The sequence below is a fragment of the Phytophthora infestans genome, genomic scaffold, assembly GCF_000142945.1.
Source record: "Phytophthora infestans T30-4 supercont1.16 genomic scaffold, whole genome shotgun sequence".
Classification (NCBI taxonomy): Eukaryota; Oomycota; class Peronosporomycetes; order Peronosporales; family Peronosporaceae; genus Phytophthora; species Phytophthora infestans.
In genome coordinates, this window is record NW_003303743.1 from 851,893 (window position 1) to 877,018 (window position 25,126).

The following is a 25,126-nucleotide window of genomic DNA, read 5'->3' on the forward strand; positions in this document are numbered from 1 at the left end:
CACTCGGCAAGTTCTCGAGCGTAGTATCCCATTGGTACATTCGGTGCAGTCACGTACTCTGCTTTGTGCAGTTGCCTCAAGATCTCTGAGGTCTTAGGCAAAGGATAAAATGCCTTGTTAGTAGCTGATTGAGTCGACGGAAGTCACACACAAGTGGAATTGATCCATCCCTCAGTAAACGCAGGTGACGCCCACGGCGAATCAGAGTCCAGTACCAGCACACCGAGCTCAATTAGTCGTGCGATCCTTCTTTTGTGCCGGAAGATACACTTAAGGGACAGGAAATGATCGGCAGGCAAATGGCACAGCGCCTTCCTTTAGCGGTAGCACATACGTTTTGTCAGTGATCTTCCCCAGGCTTCCACGGCAAGCTATCGGAAACTAGCACAAAATGTTTGCCACAACACGCTGCTGCTCTTCTGTCAGTGCTGTGCACTGCAACAGCGTAGCCACAATTTCAGCATCTGGTACTTCTATTACTGTTATATCCAAGGCCAATCATCGTCAGATGCAACTAGTACTGCAACAGCTGCACATACATCACTGCGTGTGGCCATTGGTACGGTGAGTTCATCCCACTCAAGCTGCTTGGCCGCGAACATTAAATTGATACCTTGACGCGAAAGAAAAACCTTCCCCAGTATCACGGGGTACAACAGAGATGAAACCACACAAAAGACACGTACCACTGCGTGACTAGACGAGAACACCGGTAATGCAATCTGCATCGACGCTACATCCGTTGTTCGGCCAACCCTTCTGTCCGCTTGGCGATATGTCGCCTCTACTGCAGATGGCGGGCAACTAGTGTTGATTAGCGCACAAAAGCGGCGTGTACCAATCAGTACTTCAATCTCCATCACTGACTCTGACCGCGTAGTACTATCTTGCACCGTGCGGCCAACATGTAAAGGCACCTGCTCGTCCTCCACCACACGCAGCGACGTTGACATGGGGTCCGCTATGACGAACAATCTTATCACCTGCTCGTCCTCCACCACACGCAGCGACGTTGACATGGGGTCTGCTATGACGAACAATCTTATCTCTTCTGGTCGGTAGAACCTCACCGCGTTGAGCTCATCGTCCTGCCACTTCGTCATGACCTCCATCGTCATTGCAGCCATCTGCGTCACCTGGTCTTGCATGGCGGCGAGCGCATTGCTACCTTGTTGACCTACATGGCCTCTTCGGAGTTGTGAGAAGCCGACTCCGAGTTGCGATAGCCCTCCTTGTCGTTCTTGCTGCAGAATGTGCACTGCTTCATGTTTGGGCCGAGTGAGGTTCCTCCAGCTTCAACGAGGTGGCTGCGTGCCCTGCCGGTGTCCTGATCTGCTTGGACTTGTCATGATGTTCCTGTCAGCGTTGTGCTGGCCGACTACCACGCATGAGCGCTGCCGCCTTCTCGTTGCGCTCGATCGCCTCAAACTGGCTCTCCAGACTCGAGAGATCCCAAGTCCTGGCATCTCCCGTCGCCAATCGATCGGCATACATGTACCGGTCTTAAATACACAAGTCCGCCTCTGGGACAGGTTCGTTCTCCCCCACAAAGGGGATCACGCAATAATTCTCGAAAATTACGTGCATACTCACGCACGATCACCGTGCGGGTCTTCTTCAGCTGCATCAGCTGGTCCACGATCGCGACCCAAGCTCCAGGTGGGCAGTGGACGCTAGGCAACCAACGCAAGGCTGTGAGAGCAACATTGTTGACCGTCAATTGCTCTTCAGCAACGATCTCGTTGACCAACGAGCCAGAAGGCATCATCTTGTAGTAGCACCTGCACATCTTAATCGAAGTCCAGTTGATCTTCTTCTCTGTGGCCGTACCCCATATACCGGAAGTATTCCGACAGCCGCAATAACCAGTCCAGCCACTCCTTCCAGTCACCATCGCGAATACGGAGACTTGTTTCCTCATTACGCTGCCGTTGCTCTTAACTTTCGCAAATGTCACTTGTTCGGGCACGTTGGTGCGTCTTTGGAGGGCTGAAGGGTTTAGTAGCTTCACGCTTAAGCAAATGTCACGTGGACTTACAGGTAAAATGGGAATTGAGTAGATTTGGTCGACGAGTATGAAGCTCGTCGTTAATGTGAGCGCTAGCTACTCTAAACTACTCGATTAGAGCTAGCACAGCTCTAAACCACCCTTCCTCTTACTGTAAGCGCACTGCTCCGGTTAAACCGGTCTCGATCCAAGATCAGTGTGAGCCAATTTGATAGGCCACCGGAATCGTGTGCGCGCGTTACAGATCCGTGCTCTGCTGACAGTGATGTCGTTCTTTCAGCTTGTGCACCACATTCAAGTCCTCTTCGCTGCACGGTATAAATCCTAATTCCGGATACTGTGCTAAAAGGGATATACTTTCATCTGTGAGCCATAATGCCTGGGAGCGGCAGAGCGGTACTGCATGTGGGGTTGGTTTGAATAACACTTCCCTTCTCAGAAGTAACTTGATGGTGAGTAAATCCTGCACGGTTGTCTCCTCTGAAACAGCAACGAGTCTCTTGAACTCTGACTATGTTCGGCTGCCTCCTCAATAATCTTGCAGCATTACCGATTTTAACGATAGTGTCACCATCATGTTTTACTGCCTACAGTGTTTTATTTCGTCAGCTCACTTACTACCTGCTGCTACCGCCTGACGGTAGTGTGTTGTTTTGTGCTGAACCTCTTGACTCTCTTTGACTACCTGGATGGCTATGCTTTCCGATTGCTATTTGACTACTGTTAGCTCCGCCGGAACAGTGAGCCCATCCACTGTGGTCGCGCTAGATCCACTGCCCAGTGTCAAGGCCACTGCCAGGCTCGAAGCAGCGACCTGGACGGGGTCGCTTTGGCGGACCCCTTTTGCGCTTTCGAGAGCGTGCTAGTGACCTGTGCTGATGCGGCATGCATGATAGATTCGCGGTAGATCGTTTGGCAGCGTTCATTTATCGCTGGCGCGCGTCCAACTTTAGTACTAATAAAAATTCCTCGATTCATTCTCCTTTCTTTTCTGTGTTGATAAAATACTCCAATTATGGAATTAACAAGAAGACGCCGGTGTTCCCATCTCGTTGCAGCCCTCCTTTGGCGCCCTTCCTCTGTCAATTGCTCGACTTCCTCCTTTCCATAAGCCAGTAGCTCCAGTATCCACCCCACGCCCGTCGCTCACAAACCTGCAGCAAGAACAGCTTTATGGTGCGTTCGACCTGGAGTAAGGTGTCTTGATGTCAAACCTTTTAAACGCTGCAGAATTTTCCCGTCCGTCGCGTCGATTTTTTTTCACTCAAGGGCCAACCTCCTCATGTCGAGGCGGCTAATGCAATCCATTCAGCTTCAAACTGGGTACCCCAACGCCGCTATCGTGCAATCCAGTCTCCACAATTGCCGCACATCCCCAGCTACGAGAAGCTCGATTTGGTGCAGTATAAGTTGAGTATTAGATAAAAATTCCTGATTCGTATATCAGCCCCTTTTTGATCACCTTATTTAGCCATGCATGGTGCCCAGCTTGAGAATCATTATGGATGTGTCTATCTGTGCATAGTGTTAGATTTCGCTTGTGCTAGCCTCAAGCTGATAGTTAGTACCACGAAACCCCTTCTCCACGCCTTCTCCGTACGGTGTGTTTTGCTTGGCGTTCTTGAGGCGGCTCTAGAGCTGAGCAGGAGTTTGACAGATGAATCGGTTATGAAACTTCACCCGAAGGGTCTCAAAACGATCGATTCTCGAGTTGTACAACCACGCTTGACCCACCTTACCCCTAAGGCACTGCTTGAACGCAGTCAGTCACATCAGGCTGTCCATCCCGTAGGTGCACCTCTCACAGGAAGACCAGAAAGCTGCCGCTCTCTCGTTCGTAGCCGTCTCCGAGTAGAATGGAACGATCGCCTTTACGGCGTTCCGCAACTCATTTGGGATACCCACGTAAGGAACGGCTCGACGAGGATAACCTGCGCGCTTAGGAACGTCCTTGCGTCGATACTCAGCACCTCGAGACCCGGCGCTTCCTTCAAGGTCTCGGTTCCTCATATACGACGGTGACGCTCCTCCTATACGACGGCGACGCTCCTCCTGCCGCTAGAGGTATATCTAGCGTAGGCAAATTCGGGTACTCATGAGTCGGTGTTACGAGAGCTGCGGGTCAAGCAGGCAGTGTTCCACTCTGGCCCCACCTGGCAGTAGGCTGGGTCATCTACTGGTGCTGAGAATAGAGCGCTCCCATCCTGGGCGTTCCGCCTACCATTCCGCTCCCGTAAGGACTAAACTCCTTCGGAGGTACGCCTCGATACGCGGGAACCGGTCCTAAGGGCATTCCCACTGACATCGAAGTCTTCGCGGGGGGGGCGGGGCTTTAGGAATCTGATCCCTCTGGCTCTCGATTCGATGAGCGCTCGAAGGCCGTTCCAAATCCGTACATTCCATTCGGGCCGACCCAGGCGTGTAGCGTGCTTCTGGTCCCATCATTCGTGAGCGAGGCGTTCCAGCAGTAGACTCACGAGACAACGTCAGTTTCCGGAGTACTCGCTCGACCGACTCTTCCACCTGCGCTTGCAGCCTCGAGTCGTTGGAAGGCGTTCCAGACCGGGTGGACGCAGCTATCGAGCGAGCAGGGGTCGACGCAGACTTCGCAGACTTCGCAGGCGTGGTCATGGATCTCGCCGAGGCCGTCATCGATCGGGCAGCCGTCATCACTGACCGGGCCGGCGCTCTCTCCTGATCGGGCAGGCGTGGACATCGACCTCGCAGACGTAGCCATCGATCGAGCTGGCGTTGCCACTTGGTCTTCAGGTCGTCCCGAAAGGTACGTAGCCGTTTTCGTGGTCGTCCTTCCCCCCTGTGAACCCTGCTTCCGTTGTCATGTTCGTCGGGGTGGCTGTCTCCCGAGCGCTCCCAGTATCTCTGAGGGATGTCACCGAGGGGCGCGAGGGGTCGAACGAGAACGCCACTTCTCAGGGTGCTCCCGACATTAGAGCTCTCAGCTTCTCACTCTGTCCTGGCCGCCGAGCTAACTGCTACAAGATGACATCTAACCGCTCTTGTCTCTCAGGCGTCTCAGGTTCTGACAGGACCTCTTTCACTGCCCTCATGAACTTGGCTTCGTAGCTAGGAAACTTTCCTCTTTTTTTGGGGGCCCCTCTCGCCTCTCTTTGGAAATCCGCTGAACCCCAGCGCTTTTCGTTTTCCGCCTGGAACGCTCTCCACTTCCTCTTCTGACTCGCGAACTCTCTTCCTGTTTCGCCCCACCACACGCTGGTTATCTCGCGTGCGCCGCCTTGGTTTTCTCGCTAGATCTCCCGGCTTGGAATTAGTGACTCGGGCAGAAGTGGAGACGACCATCCCCCACCTTCTTCCCTTGTCTCACCGCCGTGTCCCTCATCAGACCAATCGTGAGCGCTTATAGCATTCCCACTTCCTTTTTCCTCCCGCTTCGGCGTTCCGTTGTTAAAGGGGCGGCTCACTTCGCGTTTACGTTCCTACGATTCTTCGGCGTGAAGATACCCTGCTTCTCCTCCAATACACCTCACAATTATAAAAAATTGACACCTGACTCGCCGCATCAGGGCTAGGTAAAGGTTCATTTTCTAGACACTACCAGTAAGGAGGAGGTCGGAGAACAAAAAGAGCAAATGAAAAAGAGCATTGCAGCTTGATCTAGGTCGAGGTAAAATACCTGTTTATTTAATGTCAAAATCGGTATGTACCGGTAAATTGAGCTCACATTCAACGATTCGCGATGGAAGGAGGACACGGTGCTCATGGAGGCGACCCCCCTCTCCAGAAGAAGACTCTGCGACTGACCCTCTTGGCAAGGCTCTTACTGAGAAGGCACCTCGCTTGGTATGGACTGATTCTCGTCTGCGTACTCTCCTCCACCTCCGTTTGATTGCGTACGGTGATCAATTTAACAAACACAAGAGCAGAGCGCAACTGACTGTACTGTGGAGCCGTGTGGTCCGTCGTTTTAACAAGCAGCATGAAACCAAGGCCGTTGTAGATCAGTTACGTAACAAATTCAATGCTATGAAGGCGTTGTTTGGCCAGATCCGCGCCGACGAGGCTACTACGGGAAACTTGGAAAAAGCGGTGAAGTATCCGAGCTACTGGTCAGTGCTCGTCGAGTTTTTTGCTGATAAGAAGGGGCTGCGTAACCAGGATTTCGGTCAATCGCAGGTGCCCCCACCTCCATTTAGGGCCGAAGGATCCGACGACGAAGCTGTGGTTTACGATAGAGGTGCCAGTGGTCGAAACGCTTGATTAGGATCAGTGTACCATCGATGGCACCGACAACACCAGGAAACCCAAGCATATCTTGAAACCCTTGTATCACCTCCGCTATCTCGTTGTCCGTGGACGGTAATCGAATAGTCTCTGACAAAAACGATGTCACCACGTGAACAACTTGGCGAATAAAAAGTAGTGCTTGCGTTTTGCCAGCGCCAACAATCTGTCCAGCCGCGTATGCACTGCCGCCGTGAGTAACATAATAAAAGGCCACCGCCACTCGATCTCTAATAGGAAAATGTGCGTTATGGCGAGGGGCTGGGCGTACGCTCGGCCATCTCTGCTCGATACGGGATACAATAGCCAGGAAAGTTGCACGATTGCACCGAAAATTCACTGGAAACCAGCCGTCTGCAAATATGGGGTCATCTAGAACTCGCTGCCATGTTGTGTTCCGTACGGAGAAGCGTCGGGCAGGTTTCCTGTGCCATCGATGCTTGTCACTGGCAAGAGTAGCCACTGCGGCAAATACAAGGGAGAGAGCAGCCAATTTTTTCCTCCCCTTCATGTGTGATCTCTTTTTTTAAAAGACCAACCTGTGGTCTGTTTTTTTAAAGAGATAACCGAAAATCAGTCGGCCAATCAGGTCCAAGAAAGCTATTTAATTTTTTGCTCTTTTTGTACTCCGACCTCCCCCTAAGCGGTCACTTCTTTCTCCAACAACCCTGCTTTTAGAGCAGTCTTGGGTTGAGCGACTCCTCATGCCAATCAAATTGACTGTTATGGCTGTCAAAATCCAAAGATCCGCGACCCTCCAGACGATATCTTCCAGCAATGAACGGCTCAGGAAGGCTGGCTCAAGTCGGATTAGGATATATCCTTTCTTCTTTGGTCCATGTTTCCTTTGTCATTCTCGGATTTGCTACTGCTCGACCACACCCACCATCATCACAACCAAGTCCGTTCAACCCTCTAATGAAGCTGCTAGGGCTGCTTGCTGCGGGGCTGCCAGTCGGAGCACTGGCCAGTAGTGCCTCACTTGGTCTCAAGGACTCCTTGCTGGCTGATAGCCGAGAACGCACTGTCTCGTTCGCGTCACTTCCCTACGATCTCCCAAGCAGCACTCTCATCTCCGAGGGGATTGCTACTACAGCTTTGAAAAACGTCAACGCGAACGAGTACGGTCACATCGGGTGCACGGAAACGAGCAAGTTCGAGGACAATGGCGAAGTTGCAGTGGTATTGGCCTTCTCCAAGTGTCTGAACGACTCGGCTTTAGACGTTGTGGGGGCAATGGGTGAACCAAGTTAAGGCCACGATCGCTAACGTCGCCTACGTGGACGACCTCAAGATCACGTTTCAGTCGACGATGGTGCCCGGTGCGTGTGAAGAGCGCAGTGAAAAGACCAAACAAGGTCTCGAAGACCCACACATGGTAAACCAGGGGGGCGCGCCAGCCGCGTTGCTTGCCGACGATGTCCTTCCAAGTGACCTGGAGCGACTAGAAGCGTTCCCTGTACTCGGTAACATTGTCAACTTGGCCAACGACGACGTGAAACTTTCCGTCAAGCCGATCGCTGTTATCTCTTTCGTGACTGGCGAGAAATCTTACGCGGAGGTGGAGAAGTTTGAGGCGAATGCTCACGTGTCCAAGACGTTTAACTTCCATATCTGCAAGAGCGGCACCAGCTGTGGAGGCACTTTTAGCAACTTCATCGACCTGCCAGAAGTGGTGGATCTGTTCATGTACAACCCGTTCACAGTCACGCGGTCTTTGCAGTGCGCAGACTTGGATGACGGCGTTCCAGTCACGTATCTGGACGACTTTGGCGCCCGTCAATGCTTCTGCAATTGTCCTGCCGGCTACGAGATCGGAGAGAACGAGTATGGCCATGCTGCTTGCAAGAAAGTAGTGGAAGACACTTGTCCTTGTGTCTGGGCCGAGTGCAATGGCTTCAAGCATAAAGTTACCACCAATGAGCCCGTGTGTTCTTTTAAAGAGGTGGCGTCCAAGTGGGGACTACCAGTTCCGTTCCCGACCGATGGGTACGTCGCTGATAAGCGTGATATTCTGTCGGAGGGGTACAAGGACCCACGTATTACCCTGACGGTAGAGCGTGAGCAAGATGCGGAATACAAGGGACGTGACATCCGTGGTGCTGTTGGAGTGGGGGCTTCGTATCCATTGACCTTCCATGATGTGGTTGGGCTCTACCCAAAAGCCTCAAGCTTCACTCCAGTGATGGGCGCTGCGCACGACACTACAACTCACCACAAAGTGGTCACCTGGAAAGGACTACCAGGTAAACCGCGAAGCCCACATTAACGACTTGGAATTCACCTCCTACGGCAAGTATCATCTTGAAGTAAGCGCGTACGACTACTTCTCCAGTGCTACGTGCAAAGGTTGTCTGGTGATCGTGGACTACAACCGACCAAAGGCCACTACAACGTGCCCCAAGGGCTTCTGCGACACCTCTGATTCGGCTCAATGCTCAAATTCGGCGGAGCTAACGACAGATAATTTAGACAAGGCTAATGGTCTCGTCAACCAGTACTTCGACTTCGCAACCAAGGCCAAGAACGACGCGTGTAGTGTGGACAACCGCTGCGATAAGGAGTCTTTCAGTCGCCGAGATTTCTTCGAGAAGGACTACACAGACCACGACTGTAGTCAAGCTCATCAGTGCTTTAACAAGGATAAAGTGTTGCAAGATCTACTCGCGTCCCAAAGGACCAAGACGAACCCTCTCTTGACACAAGGCAATGGCTGCGATAACACTGATGCACCTGTTCCTATCGGCCAGTGTACGAGATGCTGCAAGATGGACACGTCGTTGAAGGAATGGTGGACGGACTACCGTTGTGGCGCGGACTACGACGTACGCTCGTGCGAGGGTGACAGTGATCAAACCTGCCAGTTTAGTCAGTGTTTGGTTATGAATGGATACACAATGGCGACGGTGACCGCGTCGATAACCGCTGATGCCAAGGCTGAGACAGAGTCTGTGCTCGCTCAAGTGGAGGACGAAGCCTACCAAACGGTAACTCAAGTCCATCGCTCATTGGACTGCACGTCGTTCGGTGGCACCGACGGAGAGTGTGAGTTCAGAGCCAAATTGTCGGAGCTTATCGACACGACGCAGACGCTTATGGTACCATCCACCGGTCAGGCTACAGATTACGTGTTCTGGCGCTACAAGCTCGTCTCGGACGGTGAGTCCTGGCAACTGTGGAAGACAGGCAAGCAGGAGAGCTACGGAGAAGTGACGTACGATAACGACGATGTTTTGACGCTCTCGAACCCAGAGACGAAGATCACAATCGAAGCCTGGACGCAATGTGGTCTGGTCCGTCGCTTCTTCTTCTACGTTCATCTACACGTCAACAGCCCCGTGAGTGTGTGTGAGAAATTCAACAACATGTGGTACCAGACATCCGTGTCGAGACTACCGATCGGCGCGGGCATGTGTGCATATCCAGGTAGCGACTTTGCCGAGCTGACGTTCGACTTCCACCCGAACGCAGGTTTGCAGTACTCTCGCGAGGAGTTGAGAATGAAGGTGGCGAAGGTTGAGTGCACGGGTGCTTTGGAAGGACGTTTACCAATTGATATCTTAAGTGTGACCCAGGAATCCCCTGAAATTGTCACCCGGTTCGCTGTTACAATGCTGAACAAGGCCACAACCGAAGCCGCCACGGATTTCCACGTTGAATGTGTATTTACCTACACCAAGTACAGTGGAGCCACTGCCACCGAGACGTGCAAGCGGGATTTCTCGATATCAGACTGCAAGGGCCCGACTTTTGACACGCCAAACTCCGTGTGTGAGTACGAAGCATGCGCTGGAAATGACTTGGCTGGACTGTACGAAGCCTGTGGTGGTACCGTCGTGAAGGCCGATGATAAATGCACAATCGTGGAGTCCGGAGAGAAGTCGTGTTGCCAGGGCTGTGACTCGACGGAAGTGACGTGCACGGCGTTACTGGATCTACCGAATGCCAATGCGGACCTCATGCGATGCGAGCCGAGCGCGGGTGGTGGCGCCTACTCGAGTCCTAGTACGAGCTATGGAGCTGTGCTGCTAACAGAGACTGCTCAGGAACACCCTGCAGCTACGGCATTGTTCGGAGCGACGGCGTTGATTGCAGTGGTGGCGCTGGTTGTCGTTCGCCGCCGGGCAGTTGCTGTCTATTCTGCGCAGACGGTTGACGATGCCTATTACCCGTTACTCCACTAGCATTGACTGGGTCTGGTTTTGCACTTCGCTCTTGGGATCACTCCTGCGCTATCGTGGGTCGTGTAGTACAAAAATAACAAGTGAAAATAAATTGATTTTGATCGGTGTTTTCGAATTTTGGTCCTGGGTTCGTATTATGAAAAGAACTGAAATTCGGTTAATAAATAAGGAGAGCATTTTCATTAATCGCTTCGGGACGTCGAGCATTGAAGAGAACTACAACTTTAGGTGTTATTGATATCAACACGGATACTGCCAGCGGAAATGCTCCGAATCTTGTTCGATATGTTGCCAGGAAACCTACCGACTGGTGACAAAGCGATCCAAAACGAACGCTTTGAAAAGAGACCCCTGACTAATGGCCCCCTGGCGTAAATGGCCCTTGAAACAACGACGCTGTCACTTTTAAATTCAAGAAAAAGAGGTCAAGTGATCAAAGTATCCCTGCTAGAATCTGTTCAATTTCGTTAGTGATGAAGCTCCTTGGACTGCTTGCTGCAGGAGCTTTTCAGTTACCTCTCGAGGCACTGGCCATGAGAGCATCGCTGGGCGTTAAGGAGACTCTACTGGCTGAAAGCAGGGAGCGCAGTGTCACGTTTGCTTCGCTTCCTTTCCATCTTCCGAACAACACCCTCGTTCCTCAGGAAGAATTTCCGTTCATATTTAAGCGGATAGAAGGGTTGTCGCATAGACTGAGGAAATTTCTCATTCCATCGTTGGAGTTGCAGGAAGTGCTTTCCCTGTGGACATTGATGAGAACAAGTTGGTGGGCCACTTGAATGAGGCGATCAAGGAGAAGAAGCCCAACACGATCAAGTGTGAAGCAGACAAGCTGAAGCTCTTCCTGGCGAAGAAGGGCGACGCGTGGCTGCCGGACGACGACCCTGCTGCACAAGATCTGGACAAAGGGATGATCCATCAGGATGTACAAGCCTTGATTGCAGGGGGTCCGAAAATGATATTGTTATTTATCGTAATAGCAACTTTAAGATAAATTATCGCGAAGCTAGCTTGTATGTTGGCAATACGTTATGATGCTTTAGCTAGAAGACCAATAAATAATTGAGTTACTGCTGCAATAACTAAGGTTTATTGAATCAATAACAGGTATCTACGCTCGAGTTGCTGTGTCAAGTGTTTGTGCGTCCCAGTAACCAGCGTTTTCGCGCAGGAAGAGAATCATTTCTAAAGTAATGGGCTGCAGTCCATGGCGTTCTTGGCCAAACGTGGTACGAGCAACGCTAAAAAAGCGCTTCACCACGTTGGACGTCGCAGGGATTGCATGCAAGAGCTTGTACTTGGTCTCCTTCGCGGCAAGTCGGCGTCTCTTTTGAAGCAGCTGGACGAACGAATCTTCGCCGTCGTCCTCGTCTTCACTCACTGCAGAAGGGCCTGTCGACTTGAACGGAGTCAACACTGTTTTTTCAGCTCGCGTGAGGCGGGCTGCCGCCTAAGACCCGTACACACCCTGACTCAAAGTCAGGGCTGTGAACAATTTCAGCGCGTGGGCCTCGTGTTCATAGTGAATACAAAACAAATTAGCAATGGATACTAGAAAAGGAAAAAATATGCTGCACGTATTAATGTACCGAGCGTAGTGTGGTTTGATGGAAATCAAGCCATCCAGCCACACTCGAGCATCAAGTAGTGATACTTCGTTTCCCTGCAAAGCTTTTGCAACGGACTCGACCTTCTTCAAGTCTGCTAGCAGAGCACGCAAACGGCGGTTGTACGAAGGGGACGGCAGCAAATCTGCGATGTCGTCGTCATTGCTGTCGATAAACTCCAGTAGTGTGAAGTACCGCATCACCATAGCGAAAGTGGAGCTCCATCGAGTATCTTGGCGGATAACTGGACGGAGCGGCGTTTTAGTTCTACATTTAAAATAGAAACCCAATTAGAAACGTTTCTAACTACATCATTATCAGTTCAAACTTACCTCAGCTTGGCACTTTGCGTCAGGTTACGAAGCTTGATCATTAACTTCTGGACAGCATCCAGCTCGTCCTCATAGTCTTGCATGTCAGCTTGCACTGCTCGGTTAAGGCGGTGGCTGGCACAGCCGATTAGCGGCACACCCATCAGCGTTGCGAGCCGCCGGTTAGCCGAGCAGTTGTCTCCCACCAGGAAACAGCACTGGCCCAGCTGCTAGCAGTAGTCTCGAGGCAGCATAGTGGCAAGAAACTCCATGTGGCCGCGGGCGGAGAGGTCTTCCTCCTCCTCGTTGAGCAGTGGAGCCATACAAAGAAGAGGAGTCTTGACGACCCCGTCCACCTCGTAGCGAGCGTACACTGCAATGTAATGCTCTGAAGCACGAGACCAATTAGCCCAAAAAGGTCAGGCATCTCTTCAGCGATGCCACGCTCCACGGCCCGCGTCACACTACTCATGCCAGAGACGAGCGTCTCGACACAAATTGAGTCAAGGTTAGTACCTATAGAAAGCAAATAGAAACAGAAGTTAGAAATTCATAGGCAACTTTAGAAATGCGTATGACTTACCTTTTGGCCGCCTCATTCTCACAGAATGACAGCGGAAGATTGCTTTTTAGGATCCACTCCATCCAGCTGAATAGATTGAGAGAGGAGCGCCGCACGTAGTTGAGGATAGACCCCGTCTCGGCCGAGCTGGCGGCGAGCATGAGGCTCTCATGGGTTAAGTGCTCGCTTCGAACGTGCGATACCAGGTTGGAAAAGCCATTGCAGCTAGCCTGCTTTCGAACCGTGCCGCAACGACAGCGGTAGTACTTGAGGATGACTTCATCGAACTCGTCGCGGCACGGTTGAAAGAAGAACGCAGCAATTTGTGCTGGCGTGAACGTGGAGCGCACACTGCGTCGAGACGAGAAGACCATGGTAACGGGAGTGTCGGCGTGGGAAGTGAGAGAAAAGAAAATGAGTCTGCTGAGATCAGCCAATTCGGCAACAAAACGACTGGTTCGTGGCGATCGATTGACTGCTGCAGATAACTTCAGGAAACTGTACGCATAAATTACCGTATGTAATATGCAGCCACCATAAATTATGCACGAGCCTAGTTTAGGGTAACAACATAAATAATGTCTGCTTATTTATTGAAATTACTGTGTCGTCAATTTATTTTTTCGGGGGCCCTGCTTGATTGATGAAGAGAAAATGGTGGCGACGTGGACGGTCGAAGATGTTTTGATAGCCAACAAGATGACAGTACAGTAGTACGCCCCGAAGTCGAGACAAATTCACGTGCTGGTGGTGGTTCCTGACGTGGCTGGATATGCCGTGGCGTCAGTTGAGCTCTCGGCTGCGCCAACGACAATTCATCGTCATCCCGAACGTCTCAAACGATGGGCTGCGATTTATGAAATGATCCGACAGAAGAATCGAAACGGAAACTTGAAGACGAGCAATCAAGAAACCAACAAGAAGCGAAAAAAGCACGATGTCGACGGGTTTGTGGGTTATTCGAGTCTTTGTTGGGAAGATATCAAACCTATATACAACTTTGAGTCTTACAAGCCTCAGCCAAGCGATGTACCTGACGCCGACATCGACCTACTCCTCGCTCGTATTGTTGACTTACGGAAACTGTATGGTGAAGTTACTGACGGGGAAGAGGCGAAGAGATTATTTTTCATCGCTCCAATCCTCGAGACAGTCAGTCGTCTGCTCGGTGATGTCCAGATATTAGTCGAAGAGGACGTGAATGGAAAGAACGTGCTCGTTAAAGGTCGATTCGAGTTTGTGTTGAAGCGTGGCAAGAAAAAAGTATTCATCGTCCAGGCAAAAAGAGAAGATATGGATCAAGGAGTTGTTCAAAATATGACGGGGCTCGAAGCGCTGGCTGATGTTGAAGAACTTTCTGTGACTTATGGCATCGTGACAAATTACCTCGAGTGGAGGTTCTTAGTCAGCGAAGACGAGAGGGTCCGAAAGCATGTATGCTCTCTCTCTCTGTCTCGGATACGCTACCGTCGTTTGCAGGATTGAAAGAAATCGTCGGGAAGATTCATTGCATGCTCTCGAATAATCAATGAGTACGCATTAATCAAGAAGCCACTGCGATGCAACGGAATGAGCTCGAAAGCGTCGTGTCGCAAATTCTTGGATACGTTGGCGCAGAAACTCACTAACTTGTTCGACTTTTTTGAGTGGAGTATGGTGCTCCACCATCGGGAAGTCTTCTGAGTTCTCAGCAGCTCGCGTTCAAGCAGTGCTCATTCCGATGGCGCGTTTTAATTTCATCGTAGTTCTAGATGTGTGTAAAAATATCATCAACACTCCTTCGATATGGTAAAAAAAATCGTCCTAAAGTTAGTACATGTAATGTATAGAAAGATGGCGGCATACTCACTTGAACAATACCAAGCTAAGAAGAAGCGCATTAATGCAGCGCAATAGCGCTACTACCAGCGCACACGCGAAGCGCGCTTGTCCTACCAAAAGAGCTACGACGATAACAATCGAGAGCAGATCGTGCTCGGAAGCGAAAACCCAAAATCGAACTTAATGAGGATGTAAACGAACTTAGCGCTGAAACCGAACTTAGCTTAAAAAATTCTTGAGATGAAAAAAGTCGCCAGTGATATAAAGTCGATCCTGATACAAAATCTCAATACACAAAGTCATCCAACCGAGAATAATACAGCTGTAAATATATAATAAACATGTTCACATACGAGCTTAAAGGACTAAAAAGATTAAATATTGGCGGTGTATGCTGTTACATACTCATTCCATAAATAGTTCGTGTATGTGGACGATATGTGAGTCACAAATCGTCCACATACGTCAGGAACACACGTTTATACACGATAATTTATTCTGTCGCGGTAAATTACCAAATCGATATAAGCAAGACAGAGGCTCGCCACATTAATAAATGAGGCACTTTCAGTGTTGTGGAATGATAAATGAGGTACATGTACAAATGACTGTTAAGTAAGGAACTTTCAACTGAGAGATATATTGATAGATTGGCTAGTGTTGTCAACTCCGACTTCCAACTTGTCCGTCATCTCTGTAATCGATGATACTAGCCAAAAAAGCGAAGGTCTTTGTCGGAATAGAGTCGACGGAGACCTTGGACAAAGTATGCTAGTCGAATACTCTGGAGCAAAACTTGATTTGGATTCGTCACGATGCGGGTGCTGATGTAGCTTTCCATGTAGTAAATGACGATGACTCCACAGTTATGCCCGTCTTCTTGGCGGATATTGTCGGCTTTCTTGATTGTGTAGTCTGCATATTTTGCCCTTAGAAGCGGTGCAAGATACGACTTGCATGTCTTGGATAAAAATGAGTAGGTTGGTCGATGCTGCATGGGATCGAGTTGAATGATGTATTTCTTGTTGAAATCAACAATCAAAAGACATCAGTGCTTGTTTTCAATGGCAATTGGAATAAGTATCATACTCGATTGCCGATCAAATACATCACAGAGCCTCTCGTTCAGATGAATCTCCTGAGGCTGGATGTGTTTAAGCAATAAAATGGGGTAGTAGCTACCGGGCGGTAAGACTGGTAAGATGGTCTATGTAAGCAGTCTATCGTCCCTAAGCAATCTCAAGCTGGTGGCTATGCAGTACAAGATCAGCCTCAATAAGCTGGAGAAGCACTTGTCTTCGGACTATAAGGCTGATCCTCACTATCGCTTTTTCAAGGACAACCACATGGAGTCCCACCTATACGAGGGGATTCAACCTGGTGAGTTCTACGACAAGCTCGAGAACGTTCTTGAGAGTCTGAAAAGTGCTTATAAGGTAAATGTTGCTCTCGGGTACGATCTTGTTAGCAAAACCGATGATTCCGACACGAGATACTTTCATCCAAATCTGAGCAATACCTCTGCATTCGACAAGCCGGTTGCCATCAACAGCAGGAGCGACATTCGTAAGGTTATTTCTGAGATTCGCTCAATGGAGCTGGCTGATTAACTCAGCTACCCAAGCTCTGGGTACATGGTTAAGCCTATTACAGGGTTCAAGATTTTCGTACATCACCGAGAGCATGCACTTGGAGATAGTGAAGCCGTTATCCCCAAAATCATTCGAGAAAATAAGAGTGTTATCAACTTCCCTAAGACCAACAACAAATGTGTCTTTCAATGTATCGCTTTCCACAAGCATGATGACCCCAAAAAGGATTCGCGGAAGATTCAGTCGTTGGTGAAGCAGGCTTTTAAACAATACTGCGCATTCAAGGGTATTACCTACACCCTCGATTTATATCAAAGTTTCAAGCCTATTGATATTCTCCAGTTTGACGAGCTTGATGAGTACTTCAAACTAAGTATCAATGTCTATACTATGGATATTGACTCTGGAAAGGTCGATTGCATCCGTCCATCTGACAAGGACTACCATTCGGTCAAAAACTTTCGCACGATAATCCTGGTCTCATCACATTAAGAAACCGGGAACTGGTTTGGAGCTAAAATCATCCCATTGTGGAGAGTGAGATAGAGAATTTGTTAAATTTTTTCGGAAAGCCTTCGACAAAGACATAGAAACCATGTTAGAAATAAGTGCGAGCTTGTCAATGTCGATTCATTCCCAGCTAACCCTACGATTTATCGCCCTGCTCCGAACACCATTGGCTCCCTACTCAGGAAGTATTCTATTAAGAGTATAGACCAGTACATCGATCACTTCATCGTCTATGACTTTGAGGCTATTCTCAGGCCTACGGCTACTAAGCATGGGGAAAATACTGACTTCACAAACGAGCACATTCCGGTGTCGGTATCAGTAGCCGATAGCTTAACGGAGGAGGTTCGTTGCTTCGTGAACGATGATCCAAATGCTTTGCTAAAGGATATGTTCAACTACATCAGCGCTATTGGTGAAACTATCCAAAGATACAATGTCTCCAAGTATGAGTCATTGCTTCGTAAGATCATCAATGCCCATGGTTTGAGCGGTATGGAGATTCCAGGTGTTAAACTTGGTAAGAAGTACAATACCAATGATGTAGATGATTGGATTACGGCCGGCGATTTTGCTAGTTTCTTCGATTTCATCATCAACCTAGGCTTCGGGAAGCAGATTTCTGATTATGGTAGAATCAAACAAACGATTGAAGGTACCAGTACTTGGATTCAATTCTGGTCGATATGATGTCAACCTAATCAAGAGCGACTTGTTTGCCGTTATTGGAACAGCAAATATCAAATCAGTTATCAAGAACCCCTCTTACATGTGTATCGCAACATCGGACATGAAAATGCTCGACATTAGCAACTACGTTCCAGCTGAAACTAGCTATAGCAAGTATCTGAGCACATATCTCGGAGAGTGCAGTTGTGATGGCAAGGTTCGGTGTATGTGTGGGCTAGGTAAGGGTATATTCCCGTACGAACACATCACTTCATTTGGTGCTCTCAGTGAGAGTAGTATCCCACCTAAGTCAGCATTCGATAGTAAGCATCGTGGCACCAGCATTAGTGTTGATGACTACAAGCGGGTACAGTTTGTGGGGGAGCACTATGGGATGAAGACGATTAAGGGACTTCTAGTTTGGTACAATAACCTAGATGTCGTTCCATTCATTAAGGCTCAACGCGAACTATTCAAGCGCTTTGACCTCGATATGTTCACCGATGGTGTATCCTTACCAGGTCTTTCGGAGAAGGTTATGTATCATACATGCTTCAATAATCTCCAGCACCCTAGTAAAAAGCCAGCAAGTGCGTTCCGATTCCCAGCTAAACGTTTCGCCGGGTACAAGATTCAGGATGCTAGTGCTAACCGCAAGCTCAATATGAGTCTCAAACTCCTAGACAAGCTGCTACATCAGCAGAAATATTTTTGTGGGCTATGCTACCAGCAATTAACTATTGAGACGGCCTCCGTCGATCGTATTAATAACAAGTTGGGGCATATCGATGGCAACATCTTGATCTGTTGTGTCGAGTGCAACGTTGCTCGTAAGGATATGTCGTCGAAGGATTTTCGATACAAGAAGCTCCTTAAGTTCAACTCAGACAGGCTAGTTTATAGCATTGATAAGGAGGAGAAAGACATCTACGCTAAGATGAAACCTAATATCGCTGGCGGTCCATCAATTATCTTTAATCGATATGCCAAGCGCAACGAGACGAAGATTCGAGGTGGAAAAATTTGTAAGAAGATCATTGGTTATGACACCAACACACTATACCTTTGGGCGCTTGGTAATGAGATGCCATGCGGTCGATTGACTGCGATCGACGCATATCCGGGTATTATTGAAGATATCAAGGCCGCTAAGATCTTCGGTTTCCTTCAGTGTGATATTTGTACACCAGACCGCTTGAGAGATCATTTCAGTGAGATGACCCCAGTCTTCAAAAATGTATTGATCGATTGCACCGACGAGAAGGTTATTGGGTCTCATATGTTCAGCTACAATAACGCGCGCAAGCAAAGTCGATCCAAACCAGCTCGCAAGCTAATTGGAAGCTATTTCGGAGAGAAGATACCCATTTACACGCCATTACTGAAGTGGTATTTCTCCCATGGGATGGAAATCACCAAGCCGTACAGCTTCATCAAGGCCAGCTCTCATAAAGCCTTTGCGCCATTCATGGAAGCTGTATCCAATGCTCGACGGGAGGGTGATGCTGACAAGTCTAAGGCTTGATTGCCGAGATGATGAAATTGGTAGGAAACAGTGCTTTTGGGCGTAGTGGCATGGATATGAGTAAGCATAAAGAAGTCAAACACGAATTAGACGATAAGGCAGTAAAGTCAAAGATTGAGCACTTCACCTTCCACGGATTAGAGGAGCTCAATGGTTCCTGTGAGATTACTTTAAAGAAACGTCGTCTCAAGAACAAGAACCCCATTCATCTCAGTATTGCTATCTATCAGCTAGCCAAGCTCCGAATGCTACAATTCTACTACGACTGCATCGACATCTACTTCGATCGATCCGATTTCCAATATCAGAAAGTGGATACTGACTCAGTATACATGGCTTCCAGTTGTGAGAAACCTTTTCAGAACTGTATTAAGTCTGAGCTACGAGAGCACTTCCAAAAGCATAAATACGAGTGGTTCCCACGCGACTACAGCGATGAGGTAGCGAAGTTCGATCGACGTACACCAGGATTATTCAAAGATGAATGGACAGGTAATACGATGGTCTCTCTCTCATTCAAGAACTACAACTGCTATCTACCTGACGAGTCGTACAAGGTCAAGGTTTCAGCAAAGGGCGTTCAGCAAGGTCGTGGTCGCAATGAGGATGTTCTAAACCCAAAAGGTTTCGAGACTGTTGTCCGAGGCCGTATCACGCTACAAGGTACCAACAAGGGATTTCGACTTAGTAAGGAGACAAAGTCAATTATGACGTATAGTCAGACGAAAACGGCCTTGTCATATTATTACGATAAGCGCCAAGTCCTCGAAGATGGCATCACGACTGCTCCATTGGAGATATAATTCATATGCTTCTGGGAGTAAAGCATATTTTTTATGACATCTCATATAGGAATAGCTCAAACATGGATGATCTATTACACAAGTGTACTATGATCCCAAAACGGGTTATATTGGAGCTCAAGCGCTATATCAAAAGGCAAAAGATTCAAACCATAAAATTACGCTAAAAATAGTCGAAGACTGGTACAGTACCAGGGCCAAGCTGAGATACAACGATTTCAAGAGCAGAAAAAACGGTTCGATGGGTTCAGGATTGCTTCTCATAACCCCAACTCGTGGCAAATAGATCTAGCGTTTAGGGAGAAGAAACCAATTTTGACAGCAGTCAACATCAATTATCGGGTTGGCTACGCAAAGCTTCTATCAAACAAGACCGCGCCGGTAGTATTAGCGTCTATTAAGGCTTTCGTACGGATTCACAAAGTTAACATCATCACAAATGATAATGGAAGCGAATTTAAGAATGCACAGCTTCAAGCGTTTATCAAAAGCAAACATATCGACCATTTCAACAACGAAACTGGAGATCACGGAACTATGGGAAAAATTGAGCGATTTAATAGGACCATCAAGCAGAGGCTAACGAAGATATCACCGAAGCGTATATCCCAGAAGCTGATAAGCGATGGCATCAAAAACTACAATTCTACTTTCAATCGGTTCATCGGTATGACCCCAAACGAAGCCATAGGAAAGGTAATCGAATCAGAACTTACACATAGCCAGGAAGAAGCTGACAACGTCGAGAACGAGTTTGAGGTTGGCTCACACGTTATGTATCGTCTAAAAAAGCAGACGTTTGATAAAGAAGCTGCTAGATGGAGTAAAGGCGTCTACGCTGTAGTTGGTATCGATGGATATCGAGTAGAAATCAAATCCAATAATGGCCACACGCTCTACAAAGCACCAAATGATCTCAAAGTGGTTCAATCTGAAGTGACGGACGCAACTATAAATCGAGGGATATTATCGAGGCGGAGAGGATATTGGATGCCAAAAAAATGCGGAAGGGGAAGTATAAATACCTAATCAAATGGGTCGGAAATGAGCCTGACTCCTGGGAGCCACAAGATAATCTCAGACTTATTAATAAGAGCAAGATGAGTACTTTGGAAAAGAAGTACTTCACGACGGTAGGAGCCAGTAATTAATCCTCAATATCAAGTGACTTAAGATCATTAGGTAGCTTTATCGCTAGAGGCTTCACTTCCTCTTTTAGCCCAAAGTGGTATGGTTCATTTTTTTTAGCAGAGTTCCTTACTACTTTAAGAGGGGTAGAGTACTCGCTGTTATCAATAACATAATCGCACTCAGGTTCAGTAATATATTCAACGTCATCGAGACAGATGTCCATAGGACAATCTGTCGAATCGCAATAATACTGCTCCAAACTTTCGCTATACTAATATAGAGCAAACTTTGTTTGCGCTTCGACGACATAAGTCGCCTTGACAAAAGTCCTGATGTAACGACGCACCAACGTTACAGCCAGCGATGGCCATGACGTTGGTACCCATGCGTCCTACTTTCTTCGATTTTCTTCCTACTTGTCTTTGCTGACTGCCAACTGTCCTCTTAAGTTGCCAATGAGCGGCCAGGCAGACTCACGTCTGACCGGAAGGCAATCACCATGTTTGGACGAGTATTGCTAAACATGGAACTTCAATGACAGTCATTCTTTTTCATTTGAGTTCACTAGGGAGATTCTGACCCGGTTTAAATGAACCGCGGTTCACTACTACGCTACGCTACTTCAAGATTCGACTCAAGGACTACTTAGAATCTAGTATAGTGAAATGCATATACTTACATAGGATACCAAAGGAATGCTAAAAAGCACTTCCTCGTAGCCGACAAACAGCTAACCATTTCAATCTCACTTTCCAATTTACCTTCTCCGAGGCACATCAGCTGCCTCCTACGCCTTACCTTCGAGTCCCCATCGTTGGACTCTCGCCGCCCTCCTCCGCTTCGCTCCTCGCCACGCGACTCGTTCCTCGTCGCTATTCCTCTGCGCCGTGCTCTCACCAGTCGTCACATCTGGTAGCACTTGCTGTTTTTCGTCCGAAGGAGGTCTTCATCCTCTTTTCGCTACGCGACACGACAAAAGCCGCTCGTTGAGCGTGTTTCGTCGTTCTTCGTCTCCACATTCATTGGATTTTTTCGTTGCGACCTTATTTCATGCGGCATGCCGTGTTGAATTTTTGCGTGTGTACTGCCCTAAGCGTCTGGTCTATAAGAACCGGATCAAGTTAGTACCCGTACCTAACGTCGCATCCTTCATCAGCGTTATCGTTGATTGCGTGTGTACTGTAAGTGTCTGGTCTATAAGAACCGGATCAATTCAGTACCTGCACTCCTCGTCGCTGTCCACCTGTACCCGACTACCTTTTCGGCACTTCATCGCTGAATTTTTCGACAATATGCCATGACTTCCTTGAATCCTCAAGGATGGTCTACTGACGCTATATCGCAGAAACTCATCGAAATGGTTGACAAGCAGCAACAACGGCTTGAAGCCATGACTAAGCGTGAAGTGAAAGTGGAAGGTATCCGGCTGCCTGAATTTCATGGCAAGATGGGAGAATATGTTGATTTGTACTTTGAGCAACTTGCTCAGTACTTTGATGCCAAAAACATCGATTGGCAAAACGACAACCAAAGTTCACGAATTTTGGCCATTACTACTGCGAACTCTAAAGAAAATGCTGCCGCTTGGTCCAAGCTGAACAAGCGTGATATCAAGGACATGCAGGACCTTATGGCCCGGTTGACCGATGAATTTGTGCCTCCTGATTTGCAAGAGCGTTTGCGTGATCAATTGTACGCGCTCAAGCAGAAACATTGCTCTAGCTTGGAAGATTACATCTCTCGCTTCCGTGAAGCCATCATGCAAGTGACAGACATGAGTGAGTTGGACAAGATCACTTACTTCTGCGGTGTAGGGATTTCCAGATTCGACCATACGCCGACCTACTTTAGGTCAAGAATCGGCTCGGTCTGATAACCCAGAACTTAGGAACAAAGTCCCACGGTAAGTACTCGGCGATCTGTCCGGATATGCTATCCGGATAGCCGCTGAGCTCAACGGTCGCCCGAACTCAGCTGAAGGGTCGGTAGAGATCCGAAACGACTACATTTCACTAGATATTTGTATAGGAAGCATAGGATTAAATAGGGGGAGCCGAAAGGGCTTCCAGAAGATAACAGAGCAGAATTTTCCTAGTCCAAGACACGTGTACACTTTTCCGGTAAGTCCCTGCATAGGGCTAAATTATGCCTGCCGTCAATACTCGAGAGGCATAGCTTGGAGGGTATTGACTGGTATCGCCAAGAGATTAGGTCGGTCCGGGTAGGACAAAGTCTCGCTACGCGCGAAAGAAATTCCCGCATACTCAGCGGGCCGGTACGTCGGATAGCCCGGGTGCCGTAACACTTCTAGCTGAGCAGCCTCTGCGCTCGGTGACCTGTAAAAGCGCTCGCGCGCCGTCGTCTATCCTTTGGTGAAGGGCACAGGGTTGTGAACGAGCTCAGCCGAACCAAACTCGGCGGAGTCTCGGAAGTGATCTGACTTGTTTAGTCGGAACCCAGTGGAAGCGAGCCACTCGTCTGTCCCGGAACGGGCCGAACCGCGAGGGGACCACCCTCTGCGCAGGCCATACAACCGCCGACCTAACTCGGCGATTCGTTGTGGTTTGGGTAAGGAATCCACATCTGACGGTATTTGTGTGTTCTACTACACCACAACTGGTGCCGCGACCCGGGAACAGGAGTGTGTGCTTGTTTTTATAGGTGCCAGCTAACCAAGTTAAGAGGAAGAGAAGAGAAAGAGAAAAGTGAAGATGGTCAAGGGATCAGCAACTCCTAGCGACGGAAGCCCAGCGACGGCTGGAGGATCGCCTCTCGCGGGGTCGGACCCGGCGGATCAACGACTCATCGACATGACGATGGAGGTCGGACGAACCGTCCAGTTCGACGAGGATGGCCAAGACCAGGAGAGCGAGAACGGAGATGCAAGTGAAGGAGAGTATGAAGAGAAGGCCGAGACCGCTGAGCTCGGAGAAACGAAGATACCGCCGAGCTACTTGGCGAGGTGGAAGTGTTGACGCTGCAGGTGAGACGCATGGGAGCTCCACGTCCTGTCGAGCGCAACTTATCCGCCGAGCTCGACGAAGGTGCGGACGATGAAGAAGATGAAGAAGAACATGGCGTTGCTCAAGGGGACCGTCCGCCCTTATTCCGAAAGCGACGAGGAACGCCGATACGCCGAGCGCCAATAAAGTGTTGGCTCGACTTGGCGAGGAGATGAGAGCGAGATCGGAATGGATGATGATGCTCGCGCCTGTAGCGATGGCGCAGGCGAAGTGGCCGATGTTGGGTCCTGAGCTAACTCAACCGGTGCGTGCAGCCAACATAAATCAGTTGGTGGAAGAAACTGTGTTGCTGTTGAAGGCGATGGGCTATCGGTGCAACAGACCGACCAAACAGGCCTTATCCTATCCAACTGGAGTCTGACCCGTGGTGGAGCTGAGCGCTGGCAATGGAAGAAGAAGTTGAGAGTGGCGTTGGATTGGAGAAGGCCCCTGGTGGAACGAAGAAGGTGTACAGCCGAGTAGCCGAGTTCAAACCACTCGGCGAAGACCCAAGCAAAATTCCTTTGCCGAAGACCCCGGAGACGAAGAGACGTGAAGTGTTCCGCGCTACGCAAGGGGCTCCGTACTTCGAAGACTCCCACATGCTGACTCCAATGAAGCTAAATCCGACTCAGCGAGCGCCGAGTCGTGGACAGCGGAATGTTAGTCGTTACCGTGAACTGTATGACGCTGCAGATGAGGCTGAAGCTTACGAGGAGGATGAAGAAGACGACTTAATTTGTAAGCTTTACTCTGTTTTATTTGCAAATCCTATTTAGTCGACGTGAGAGGAAACCGTGAAGAAACCGTGAAGGACTACATCCGGAACTTGAGTTTTGACGCGGCTGAAGAAGACTCGACGCAGTACTTGTAGTCCAAACCCACGCCTCACTCGACAAAATCGCCGAGTTCGAAGGAAAGCGCTACGGTTCTGACGCGTCGCTCCAGTGGCTCAAGCGTTTTATCTACGAGATGAAGAGCACCAGGATGCCCCAAAGTGCCTGGTGCGAACCTTTCACGCTATGCTTGGGACCCGCGGCGAAAAGCTGGTACAGGCAGCTGCCGAAGAAGACTCAGCGACGTTGGAAACTACTCAGCGAGGCGTTCCTGGATTATTATTGCTCACAGTTCGACCAATGAA

At 49.0% G+C, this 25,126-nt stretch overlaps 1 protein-coding gene and 2 pseudogenes across 1 annotated transcript; all 3 read left to right on the forward strand.

Moving 5' to 3' along the window:
- Window positions 1–7,186: 7,186 nt before the first annotated feature.
- PITG_08785 (uncharacterized protein) lies at window positions 7,187–10,521 on the forward strand (the record flags this gene model as incomplete). Its single annotated transcript, XM_002902815.1, has 3 exons — window positions 7,187–7,450; window positions 7,491–8,514; window positions 8,741–10,521. The coding sequence occupies 3 exons, from the start codon at window positions 7,187–7,189 to the stop codon at window positions 10,450–10,452; spliced, it is 3,000 nt and encodes a 999-aa protein (XP_002902861.1).
- Window positions 10,522–11,161: 640 nt separating this feature from the next.
- PITG_22860 lies at window positions 11,162–11,398 on the forward strand (annotated as a pseudogene; the record flags this gene model as incomplete).
- Window positions 11,399–13,568: 2,170 nt separating this feature from the next.
- On the forward strand, window positions 13,569–14,417 carry PITG_08787 (annotated as a pseudogene; the record flags this gene model as incomplete).
- Between the last annotated feature and the right edge of the window lie 10,709 nt (window positions 14,418–25,126).